Source organism: Gymnogyps californianus, chromosome 5, assembly GCF_018139145.2.
Source record: "Gymnogyps californianus isolate 813 chromosome 5, ASM1813914v2, whole genome shotgun sequence".
In the NCBI taxonomy this organism is placed as follows: domain Eukaryota; kingdom Metazoa; phylum Chordata; class Aves; order Accipitriformes; family Cathartidae; genus Gymnogyps; species Gymnogyps californianus.
In genome coordinates, this window is record NC_059475.1 from 70,116,728 (window position 1) to 70,129,349 (window position 12,622).

General features: G+C 42.1%; 1 protein-coding gene across 1 annotated transcript in view; it reads left to right on the forward strand.

The window, feature by feature from the left end:
* LOC127017211 (MAM domain-containing glycosylphosphatidylinositol anchor protein 2) overlaps positions 1 to 12,622 on the forward strand; it is a 187,960-nt gene that overhangs the window by 133,913 nt on the left and 41,425 nt on the right. The window contains exon 8 of the mRNA XM_050898185.1: positions 921 to 1,069. Within this exon, the coding sequence (XP_050754142.1) occupies positions 921 to 1,069 (149 nt within the window). The remainder of the gene's footprint in view (positions 1 to 920; positions 1,070 to 12,622) is intronic.

Consider the following 12,622-nt stretch of genomic DNA (forward strand, 5'->3'; position numbering starts at 1 on the left):
ATCTCAGATGCCACTGCATGCCCATGGCTAGGCAAACAGATTGGGCACTCTGTGTCATTTTTGCTATTATAGACAAATCACTCTTTATGGGGTACTCTAGAGGCACAAAAGTAATTTGCATGTAAAGGGGTCACTAGTATTCGTGGGTTTAAGTCAAAGGGAGCTCAAATTTAGTGAATTCAAGCAATGTTTTGTCATGTGTTCGGGAAATCATCCTCAGGGTTTTCGTGTTTATGAAGGATGAAGGCTATAGTAACATTCTGATGAAACACTCGTGTACCCAACATGCACTGTGAGATGTCATTTCCCTCTGTTGTGCAAATCGGTATGTTCAGCTAAATAACGTACTGTGATAGTGTGCACGTCTGTGGTGTTATGAAGGACGGCTTGTGTGCATTTTCAGTTAGGAAGTTGGAGAGAAGATGTGATGAAGGCAGCAATCGCTGGAAATATCCATCTTGTATTTCCAGCTCACGGATGTCATTTCGTATTATTTGTGCCAGGTACAGCAGCTGTCACTGAGTCTTTCTCTGCTCAGTGTAGCGCAGATTGTTTTGATATCTCTACTTTAGTCAGCTGGGCCATGAAAAATTAGTGCAGAGGCATGTTACATCCCTCCAGCTTGCCTTTGCTAGGAGCTCAGTTAATTTTTCCCCTCCCATGGCCACACCTGGGCCACGGATGCTACTGAGGAGTGAGTTAATGATAAAGGCAACCCATTGCACCGAATCCTTAAAAAAAGTGGATGGAGGCAAATAATTCCAAAGTGTGTTTCTGGAAGAAGATATTTAGTAAAATGACTCAAAACACAGGGGGAGAGGGCAGTTGCAGGCTGGGTCTCAACACTTGGCTCCAAAACTGGCTGCCTGATCATTCTCTGGTTTCTTTGTTTTCCCCGTTTTTGTTCCTGTCTCCTACAGGCAAAGCCTACGCTCCCGAGTTCTACTATGACACCTATAATCCCCTGTGGCAGAACAGACCCCGCGTCTACTCCTACAGCCTCCAGTGGACCCAGATGAACCCCGACGCTGTGGACCGCATCCTTGCCTATCGCTTAGGGATTAGGCAGGTGAGGAAAGAAATTCATTTGTGCAGGACATGCGTTTTGAGTCTGCTGACCTCTGTGAGGACTGCTGGGCCTTTATTTTATTTTATTTTTTTATATTTAATTTAATTTAATCTTGTTTTATTTTATTTTATTTTACTTTATTAATCTTTAAACTTATTTTACTTTATTTATTTTTTTTCCTCCCTCTTTTCATCTTCTGCGAGTCAGAGTTGTTTCTCCTCCTTCTGGAAGGTTTGCTGCCATCTTGCAGAAGTAGTCCTCTGCCGCTTGCAGATCCTGGAAATTAATTTGCACATTTGCAGTGTGAAATGCAGAGATTAAAGAGCTGTTCCTCAGAGGGTTTGCAGAGGCTGTGGCTCAAGATCTGCTAGAAAGATTACATGAAAGAAACTCGCAGTGAAATTAAACTTTTTATCTCTCTGTATGTATCTATATATCTTTTATTAGATCTTCCCTGTAAACAGATAAATATAAGGATAGCTGTAGTTTTCCTACAGAAACACATGGTGATCCTTGAGAACCGAGACATCTTTCTTGACCACGTTAAAGCCGATCACACTTGTGTCTTCGTAGATTCACTGTGAACTTTTCAATGGGAATTGGCACCGTTAAGGAAGCGTGGGACCAACCCACTTGCAGAGGAATTGTTAAATTAACATAGCCATCCCTATTAATTGTCCCTTTTTTAAAAGAAAAATATAACCTGTGTTCTTTGAAGGTTATTGCTACAAAGCTTGAGTTTTAATAGTCAATTAAAGTGAAAGAACCAATCCGTGCGTTGCTTAAACTCTTGTTAAATGGCAACACCTCTGCTTACTCCCCTTCGCAGGGCAAAGCGATCTTTGTTTGCACTTGCACTTTCCTACAGCAAAGCCCATACAAAATCTCACAATTTTATGTTCTAAAGGCAGAACATTGTTGTGCCATAACACTAGTTCGCAATCCTGTCTAGAGTCTGTCCATGCCAAAGACTACAAGTGTGCCAGAGATTGGCACTGACAGCTTGGGGTTTGGCATTGCTAGGCTTTCTCAAGGAAAAATACCTGGTTTGACAATAACGCTCCTTGCTATGAACGCCTCCTTGGCCACCACGTCCACCCCCGAGTCATATCTTACCAGTTGGGCTCCCAGCCTTGGTCTGGCTGAGGCGTGCGCTGGCAGAGGAGGCTGTGCCGTGCCGTGCCGTGCCGTGCCATGCCCAGTCAGGGTCGCAGGGCTCCCACCGCCCCGGTTCCTGGGCACGTGCCCCCGGCTCCCGCTCCCAACCTGGACCTGCTGCTGCGATCGAATGAAGGTGTTTTGCTGCTTACTCGTGAGAATCCATCTAATATTGTTTTGGTCTTGTTTTACACTCTCCCGTTGAGGTTGCTTTTCTTTAAATAATACCACAACTGATTGATTCAGAAAGTATATGTGTGATTATTCAATGCCTGAAATAATGGTTTGTGCAGGGAGAAAGAGATAGGGGATTAAGACAGATTCTTGAAGACCTATATTTTTGAAAATGTGAGTGCAGAAAGTATTTTCTTATCCCACAGATCTCCTACTGGGATGAGCTTTGTAAGCTCCAAAATAAATATACAATTTGAGCATGTTATTTATGCTGAGTGGATGGGATTTTTTGCTTGTATAACTTCCGTGGTAGTTGTGGAGTTGACTGGGACACGTCCAGGGAAGGGCTTTGATACGTGGAGGGTGCTGGCTCTCCTTCACTCAGAGTTTGTCTCTGCCTGAATCTAACTAATTTGAAATGAAAATCGGTGACTTTTAATACATGTTTATGCAACTGTTTGCATCACTGGGCACAAATCAGTTCCGTTATTCCCAGTACTCGAGAGGAATTATTAAATTTAAAAAATAATTTACTGAAGTAAAAGAATATATAATTAAATTAATTGCATTAGGATTTTTAGCTTCTTTTTTTCCATTTCATTTTAATTTACTTTTAATTATCTATTTATATAATTATCTAGAGTTACTTTACTCTAATTTCCTTGACAACACTCTCTATCAGGCTAAGCAAAATATTTTCCTTTCATCTATCTGAAGCCACATTTAAAACGTGGATGATTTAGAACCTAGTGAGCCGTCCGGACACACTCATCCATTATTGCAGCAATTCCCCCTGAAACAAGGGCGATAATTAAACCTCCTGGTTTTTTTGACACCTACTGGTACTAGCTACCAGCAGATTGCCTTCTGAACTGTTTGTGTTTAGATAGTTTGTTTGACTTAGCAATGTATTTTTTACTGGGTTTTGCTATGGTTTTTATTTAACAATAGGAGTGGGGATGAGCGTCCTTCAGGAGTGGGTGAAAACACCGCTCACGGCTGCGCGAAGTTCATCGCAGAAACAGGGTGGGAGGGCTTCCAGGTTGAAGCGAGGGTCTGAGCTAGAGAGCAGCCTGCAGCCCAGCATGCTGCTGTTATAAAAAGTGACTGCTCTTAATCTTTGTTTTAATCTTCTAATGCATTGCAAAACACTGCCAGTGGGCTTTGTAGTGGGTCGGTGTGTCGGTATCTGCTTCTGATTCGATTAACACCATTACCTTTATCTGATCAGTAAATTGCTTTTGTATTAAGAATGCTAAAGTCAGAGCGCAAGCATCTCTTCCTCTTTACCTGACCTGTACCTTGCTGTTTCACTTGAGATAGAATCCAGGCAGTATTTTGGGAATATTTAGCTGATAGCAGGTTTAGGCTTGCTGAATTTTCTGCGGAATTGTTAAAGTCTGTAATATTGACAATATTTTTAATGCCATTTTAGAAAAACGAGAGTTTCTTATGAGACACAGAGTGGTTTAGCTCCATTTCTATATTTGCCAGGTAGTTGTAGAAAGCAACGCAAAGGATGTGCTTAATAATGAAACTTTTAAAGGGCAAAGGAGCCTGATAATAGAATGTGGCAGACTAGGGATTTTCCTTTAAAGACAAATTGTTCTGCTAGGAGTAATTAGATTACACAGCGTTGTAACAACAGGAAAGTATCTCCACTGGCTGGCATATAGAGAGATTGTGGAGCTGGAGATGTCTCTGCCTTGACCAGCTCAGGCAAGCAGAGTTTTCAAAAGTTTTGCTGGCAACAGAAACTGCTGGAGAGAAAAGTCCAGTGCCAGAGGTATAGCGCAGGCAGAAGGCGGGTGGAACAGAGATGCTGAAGCAAAGGAGCCGTGCCGTGCTGATGGAGATGTATGCAATAAAAATAATTCAGTTCTGTTTACGTAGAGGTACGAGCAGGAGGTACGAGTTATTTCACCATGGATGCCAGGAGCAGCTGTTGTGCTATCGAGACCTTCAGGATTCCGTGGTTGCTTTGTAACATCGAAAATAAATGTTTTAAGAACAAAACTAATCAATTTAAGAAGTGAATTGAAAATCTGTAAGAATCACTGCATTTATATGTATGTTATCTATGTCTTTCATTAAGACCATTTTATAGCTCTCCCCCCCACCCCTTTATTTAAAGCTACAAACTGCACGTGCAGCACACTGATGGTGAGCAGAAGTTTGTTCAGTCGAGTTTGTCCTGCTGGCATGGCAGTGTGTGATGAATGCTCCCTCCTGGGAGAATCAGGGAGGAACAGGAATTATTTAGAGCACTTTGCTTTCTGCTTAAGCCCAGACACTCCTGTTGCTGCCTTTTGGGGATTCATTCTGTGCTTAATGTTATTTTTTAACAAGCACAGGCTCTTGTCTGTGTTTCTAGTTGATGCAGCACATGGACAGCGGCTTCCTGGTGCTGGGTTTTAATCGGCTTTGAGGATGCTGAGCTGCAGTATCTGCCAAGCTTGCTGTGACGGAGCATCTAGCCACCAAGCAGTGTGCATGGCTGTGCTCCTCTTTAATTGAACAGTGAAAAATAACTGTTTTAAAAAATGAGGCGCTAACTAAATGGCCATAGAGTTTACTTGTTGAGTGCGTGTAAGAGCTGCTGTTCGTGTGCTTTGATAACGCTCAGAGCCCTCAAGCATCTCTTGAGGAGACGGCACAGCTCTGCAGTATGCATCCAGGCCCCGTCCCTCCAAGCAGTTATTACGGATGTGGTCTTCTCCTCATGGAAATTTCTGGCTTGTTCACTTAGAAAAAAAAACATGTAGTTGATGAGAGAGAATAGCAAGGGACCTGGTCTGATTTGCAGTTCTCGTAAGACCAGTCTAGACAATTTTGGCAGGGTAAAAGGGACTTGAAGTGGTTGGTCCCTTTCCCAAAAGGAGGAAAGCCCTTGAGGACAATGGATTCAGTCTACGGCCAGTCTTGCTGCCAACCTTTGGCATAAAGAAAGACTCAGAAGGTGGCAGAGAAATACCACAATGTATATAATATTCACTTCTCTTGGGCCACCGGAGCCAAAGGAAGCAGAGATTAAAGTATTCCTTTCACTGCCATGCATTCTCCTGCCTGTTGCCCAAATTTAGAGAGCATAAAGGTGGTGAACAACTATCTTGGTACATCTGGGCATGGCATGTGCAAGCACATCTGCCATCTGAGTTCCATGTGCCAACGAAGGGAAAGAATTGAGCCCATCCATTCTCCCTCCCAGTTTTCATGAGCTTTTTCCAGGCGATGAGAGAAGGACACATTCCTGATCCAAGAGCAGCGCATCATTTTAGTACCTCAGAGCATCAGTAGCAATTTTCCCACTGCTGAAAGAAAAATCTGAGTAGAGATCTGAGCAGAAAAATAAGAGATGCATGGAGCCTAAACGAAGGTCCGTTTGACATGCTCATTTATGATTACTACAGTCTTGTATGGCACAGTAAGTTGGAAATTAGGGATACAGCTAGAGCAGGGTGTAGTCAAGAGGAATAGGTGAGAGTCTCCAGTCGCTTGTTGGCAGAGAATGGGGGCAATACATTTCATGCTCGAAGATACAGATCTGAAAGCAGAGGAAGAACAAATGAAGTTAATTAATCTCAGCAATCCTGACCTAGTCATGGAGGCGTTCTACAGCTTCTTCTGCAGGACCATGTCGTCCATGCAGCGAATTCGCAGCCTTTACCTGGCAGAGCAAGTCCAGTTACCTCCTAAACCCCTAAATGGCTCACATTGTCTGTTGCAGTGACCGAAAGGGATAGTATTATATTAAAAATACGAGGACTTTGACATGTTTGCATTCTGTGAGTACAGCTCTCGGACACACAGGCATGTGTTTGCAGTGAATTAGAGCTCAGAGACCACTTTCTTCTTGGTGGTGCTCAATAACGCAGACCATTGCATGGCCCATTGCCTCTGTGGGACCATCTCTTTCTCCAGTCCTCTTTCTCTGGGGCTTGCTTTAATTTTCTTAATATTCCTGGAAAAGGGCTGCCAGACCCCACCCTGTATGAATCACCAGAACAGTGTTACACGTTTCTGTCAGATCCTGCTTCTTGCCACTTACCTTGTCACTAGAGTTAAAATAAAGGCATGTCTCGGGCACAAGAGGGTAATTTAATGGTAGGAAAGCCGGACACAGGAGAAACTTATTTGGCATTTTAAGCATTGGTTAAAGAGAAATTGAGAGAAACTGGCACAGCAAATGCTAGAAAAGTTATTTGAGAAAAAAATGGGGCTTGGTTTAACGACATGTCAGGGAAGCCAAGAAAGTCAAAAACGGAAAGGGAAGGTCCTGTCAGGTGAGGAGGGAGGCACAAGAATAGAAAAGTGTCATTTTTCTGCCTATAGAGTGAAAATGGAAATAGATGAATGGAAATCGTTATTTACTGAAGTATTTAGAATGAAAGTCACTTATGTGAAATTTATTTATTTTAGCACTCTCAAGGCCCCCACCTGAGGGGTAGTAATTCTCCAGATGTTCCTTCTATCAGGATCACGGTGCTGTCATCACACAAAATACTGCAAAGGGAAAGATGTTTGCAGGCTGGGTATTTTCATTGGATTTGCTATAGAACATGTAAAATAGCTATGCATTAAAATGTATACAAAAATTGTATTCAGAACCATTCAAAAATAATTGCTCACATCTGTAGTAATTAATTTCAGGGGAGGAAGTGAGAGAGTTGAAAATTCACGTGTATATTGGAATATTTGTAATGTTCTTTTCATGAAAAATTTCAAGCTTTCTGCAGAGGGATATAAGCCGTCCCCGAGATTTCACAGGGCGCATTTCTTTTTGGAGGTCTGAACAAGGCTTTGCTTTCTTCCTGTTATGTCTGCACTTGTGAAGTGAGACAGAGAGAGTTTGGCAAAAAAAAAAAAAAGAGTGCAACATGCAAAGGCACGTTTCTTATTGATTTTCTTGGGTTTGGTAAATTGAATTAGAGAAGGAATGGTACTGTTTTACAATTTTCAGTTTGCAATACTGATACCTCCTATGCTTATTCTTCACAAGACTGAGGCTTGATTTTCAAAATAGCAAGCTGAGGGCTATCATTTGAGATTTGTACCAAAGTCTTTTAATTGCCATTTAAAAATGGTTACATCTCGCAGTCTTGAGATAGATTAGGCAACTGCTTATGTATAATTCTGAAAAAAATTCTACAGATTACGTCTTAACAAATTCAAAGGCAAAAGTTCTACACATTAAATACATCTTCTTCTGTCAGGTCCTGACGTTCTGGCTTTGATCCCAAAGATGGTCCTGACTGTAACCACTCTCCCTGCTCTGGGAGTTGAGCTGTGTGCCTCCAGAGCAGCTTGTTTTGGAGGCCGTGGGCTGTATTTTCTAGAGATGCAGAAAGAAAACATCCCAGGCAGAGCTGTGCCCGTTCACGTTACCACAAAATGTGGACCATAAAACTAAACTCCCTTTCTTCAGAAAAATTTACAGGCAAAATCTAACGTATTCATTTGATCCAAGCAATTACTGCCTGCTGGGACTGCCTTGGTTTGATTTTCGTTATATAAGCAGAAACTCCTGCTATTTCATTACTAATTTTAATACCTAATTCATATTAACTTTTTAGTCTGGTTTCTTAAGGAAACAAGACACACAAGAATGTCCTAAAGTTACTGCCTGTGGTTTCTAAACCCAGCTCTTCATTTTGGTCAGATCTGTTGGGGAAGAGAGGTGCAGCAGGCAAGGAGGGTCCCACCAGTGTTGTGAAAGCATGTGGACCGGTCAAGGAGAAAGAGGTAATTATAGAAAAAAAATTGAAGGGTAGGATCACATTAATCAAAAAGAAAAAAACGTGGACCTGGGGCAGACTGTATGAATTCCCTAGCTTCATAGCAAGCTCTGTGGAACCCCCTCCTGGGATACCTTGCATTTTGGGGCAGTATCTAATCTTTCTCTTCAGAGTGTCTCAGGCATATCTATACATTTCTCTGTGTATACATATACATTGCAGGAGCCAGAGATCTCTATTGCCAGGTCTCCTTCTTGACTTTTGCCAACAATGGCAAAGTGGTAATTCCCTAAAGGACGAATCCTGCACGGGGAGGAGGAGGTTATCAGACTCTTGTGCTTGAAGCAGTGACGGTGATGTAACCTGAAGCGTTCGTGGCACGTTTCCCTTCAGTGAAAAAAATTACAGACTTATTTGTACTTAGGAGCATATGCTCTCACCCAACATCGCCAAGATCAAGTCCCACGCTGTAGCCTCACCCTGTGCGTGGTGGTCACACTCAACTTTCATTTATTCTGTCTCAGCAGAAAAATCTGCGATATGAATTGATTACTGCTGACAAATGCGGTGTATCAGTCAAACTTCAGGAAAGACGCAGGAGAAAATGGAGTGAACTGAAGAGCAATTTAGTGAGAGAAATTACTCAGGCTGGAGGAATTTGTTTTAGTAAACGAGCTGTTTGCTTTTCACTGCATTTAAACCCAGAGATGAGACTCCCCTTCCCCGGTGAACCTGTGCCTGCACTGAAGCACAGCGCTGGCTTTGTGTGCTGCAGCCAGCGCCTCAGGTGGAGTGGCTGAATTGCACGAATCATCATCACCATCCAAACAAGGATGTGCTTTTCTTTAAATTGTCGAGCCACGTGTGGGCACCCCTCCAGCAGAAGCTGGGCCCTTGATGAAAACGTGCTCCGCTGGCAGTACAAACAGCAGAAGAGCAGATAGGATGGGGTGTGTGTTTTCATGACTGCTTTTTCACCCTGCTGCTGTGTAGTTGTCCAATGCTTGTTGCTTGTAAAGGATTTGCAAAAATGAAAACTAACAGAGAAACAGAGCAATGAAACTTTGAAAACTGAAGATCTACCTAAAAATTATGGCATATGTCCTTAGCCAAATGCATGACAAGTAAGAGTTTTGTGTCTGGCATGCAGCATGCTTTTCGTCATAGTGAGACGTAGCATAAATAAATATTTAAAAAGGCCTTTGAGCATTACAGAAACTTAATTCTGATTGAGGATGCATCATCTTTAGTGAAGATAGTTTCACAGCAGCATCAATGCCTAAGAGTCATAAATAAATTGCATAGTATATTCCAGGTACCCTGTTAAAATATGTTAGGATATCAGGCTAAAACTTAGCAATAGGTGCACTTGCTCAAGGTGTAGGTCTATTATCCCAGGAGTTTATTGGCACCCCAGAGAAGCCATGGGTGCTGAAGGAGAGGTGCAACCCAAAGGGGAATGGAGATGGAAGGTGTCTGAGGCAAAGGTTGTCCCTCAACTGTGACATTTTGTGTCCCCTCACATACCATTCTTCCCTGAACTGGTTGAGTTCCCTTTGGACTATTGGCACTTTTGATCTTTGTATCATCCCACGTCAGTGAGTTCACCGCTGCCACTGCTCCTTGCATGGAAAATGAGCATCTCCCCTAGCACGTGGCACACAGAAGTAGCTTGAAGAACACTATTCCTGACGCCATCAAGTGTCCCAAAATTAAATAATGCCAGAATAGAGCTGTTTGACCTGCTGAATAAATATTGTTCACTGAATGAGATTCACCTCTTCCCCTGTGGCTGTTCCATATGTGTCCTTACGTCTTTGTTCTCTCACGTTCAAGACCTGTTCTAAAGATAGATTTGCTGCGTTCTTCCTGTGTCATTAGGATACATCCGTGCCTTATTTCATGGGCTGTAATGAACTTATTTTCACAGCATTCCTCTGAGATAATTTTATGAAACTGAAACATAGAGAAAGGTCAGAAATATTCACTGCTAGTGGAGCTCACTTTGGGAAAGGGATTTTACCTCTGCGTATTTAAAGGCAGCATCAAGACTCACCCTCAGAGACACTTCACCTGAAATCTGGACGTCCCATGTCACTGAGAATGGATGCTGTCACCCTCATGCTGGACTTTTTGTGCAGTGTTTCCCCTCACCACCCTCCTGAGACATCTCTCCATTTCCGTAGGCTTTGCATCTGGTCTCATGGGCAAGTTATCTTCAAATTCAGTGCTGCTGCGGCCAGGTGACAGGGGGCCAGTGGCAGCTCTCGGCAGAATTAAAGAGCATGGCAAAAGAGCTTAGACTCCAAGGGCTACCAAACTCAAACAAGAACATGGACTTTCACTGCACAATACTTCATGGTGAAAAAAGTCCAGTTACTGTTTTTTCTGTAAGCCGAGTGTTGAGTATTTGCTGTATTTCTGGTCTTTGGTAACAAATGGAAGTGCTCTTGTGTGGCAAAGAAAGCTGTCACATCCCTTAGCATCTCCCCTCTGCACTGGGATGAGCAATTCTGGCAACCTGTAAAGGGAATATTTATCTCCTGAGCTTCCTGACCTGTTTCTAAGGCCACTCAGGTTGAATAAGTAGCTGCACATCTAGATGGTGCATGAACTGGAACTATTAAATGTGTTTGAGGTCTGCCTGGATTTTCCCTAGCGCTGTTAATGAGTGCATTTACAAAATGAGCACTGCAGATCTTTAGATGTCAAAAATAAAAATGAGATGAATTGCCTACTTACCAATGATGGAAGCTGAGGCTTCACCAACACTACTCCCCCTGAGCAGCCTCAATGACTGCGTAAGGGACCTGGTGCAGGACAGACCTCAGCGCTGAAAACTCTGCAGACCAGGGCTTTCTCTTGCTGGGATGCTGCTGTGGCTCCTGCCTCCAGGTTTCCGCAAAACCAGCTATTGCCTTTGTGTAGTCTTGCCTTTGTGTAGTCTTACCTTTGTATCGGTCTTAAGCTAATAGATTAGGAATCCCAGATGTCTGCTAGGCACTTGGGTATTTTTTGCTGGGCATAGTGTCGCTGTCTCTCACCATAAATTCTGTCCTTACTGAAACAGATATCTGTAATTTAGGAAAAAAGTCATTGTAAAAAGTACATTTTACCAAAAAAAAAAAGAAAAAGAGCAATGCCATTATGAAACGAAACCTATTTCTGCTCCACACTGATGTATTGTCTCTGTTCATCCAACTGAGGCCAGGAAGGATTTCTTTGTTTTTAAAAGTCCTGTGCAAATTTTAGTTGCAGTTTGGAAAGAAGGGATGGTAAACGAGAATTATCCTTTTTTTAATAATGCAATTAAGTTGGCAATTCCTTAAACACAGGTTTTGCTTGCTCCTAGGTGAGGGATGTTTGTAGCTAAATAAGAACATAATAGCCAATGTATATTAAGTACGCACTTCCGTCAAATAATGTGCATTACAAAAATTAAAAATTGTTGGGATGAGAGTGAGTTGTTCCTCTAGACAACTGCTTCATCCGTTCTTTTGCTGTTAGAGAATTCTTTATTCTCTGAAACATACATATGTTTAAATTGAATACAAACCATATTGCCTTTCAATAAGCAAATGAGCACCCTACTGCAATGCATCTGTGTGTTTGAGCTGATTTAGAACATCACATTTACATTTTGAGAACTTCATTAAACATCTAGCGGCTATTTCCTTTCCTCTCGTGCAGCAATTGTCTTAAGTATTTAAGAAATTGTTTGTCGAAACATTCATATCTGACAGTTGAGCTGTTATTTATTGGCAAAAATCCATTCTTACTTAAAAAGTTAAGCAAAATCAGTATGTTCACTTTCCTTAGAAATGCACTTTGGCATCATGCACCTGTCTTATCGCATTGTTACTCCTTGATCTATTTATGCAGAGACTCATGTAGGTTGCTTAAAATGCAGCCTTGTTTTTCCAGTTCATTTACCAAGACAACCTCGCTTGTTCATAGTATTGACTAAGCAGCGAAGCTCCAGTGTGCCGTACTTTGAAAGGGTTGGGTTTGTCATCTTGATTGCAGCTACAGCCATTAATTTGTCACTATGTAATTATTTTGTATGAAAAAATATGGTCATTCGTAAATAGCTTTTAGAAATCACAAGAAAATTAGTTAGTTCAGTAGCGACAGGAGTGCACTATCTGTCGTTCGAGATCCATCCAGAGAACGCTGTAGCATTGTGGGATACTCACTAAGTCATCACCACTGAAATATGAAATGTGTCTTGGGACAGATAGGTTCTTGATCATGGAAATGTAGTTGTTGGTATAAGCGTGAAGTGTTTAATTTAAATTTAGGAACTTAATCTTGATGCCACTTTGATAATTATATCTCTTGTTGCCCTGATAAAAATAAAGATCTGCCTATTGCAGATAAACCTGCTGCTTAATATGCAAAACCACGTCCATGCTGTTGGCAGTAGCATTGCTGGCAGTGCCCAGCTCGCCCACGACGCGGCTGTGCCATGTACTTCGAAGTGTGA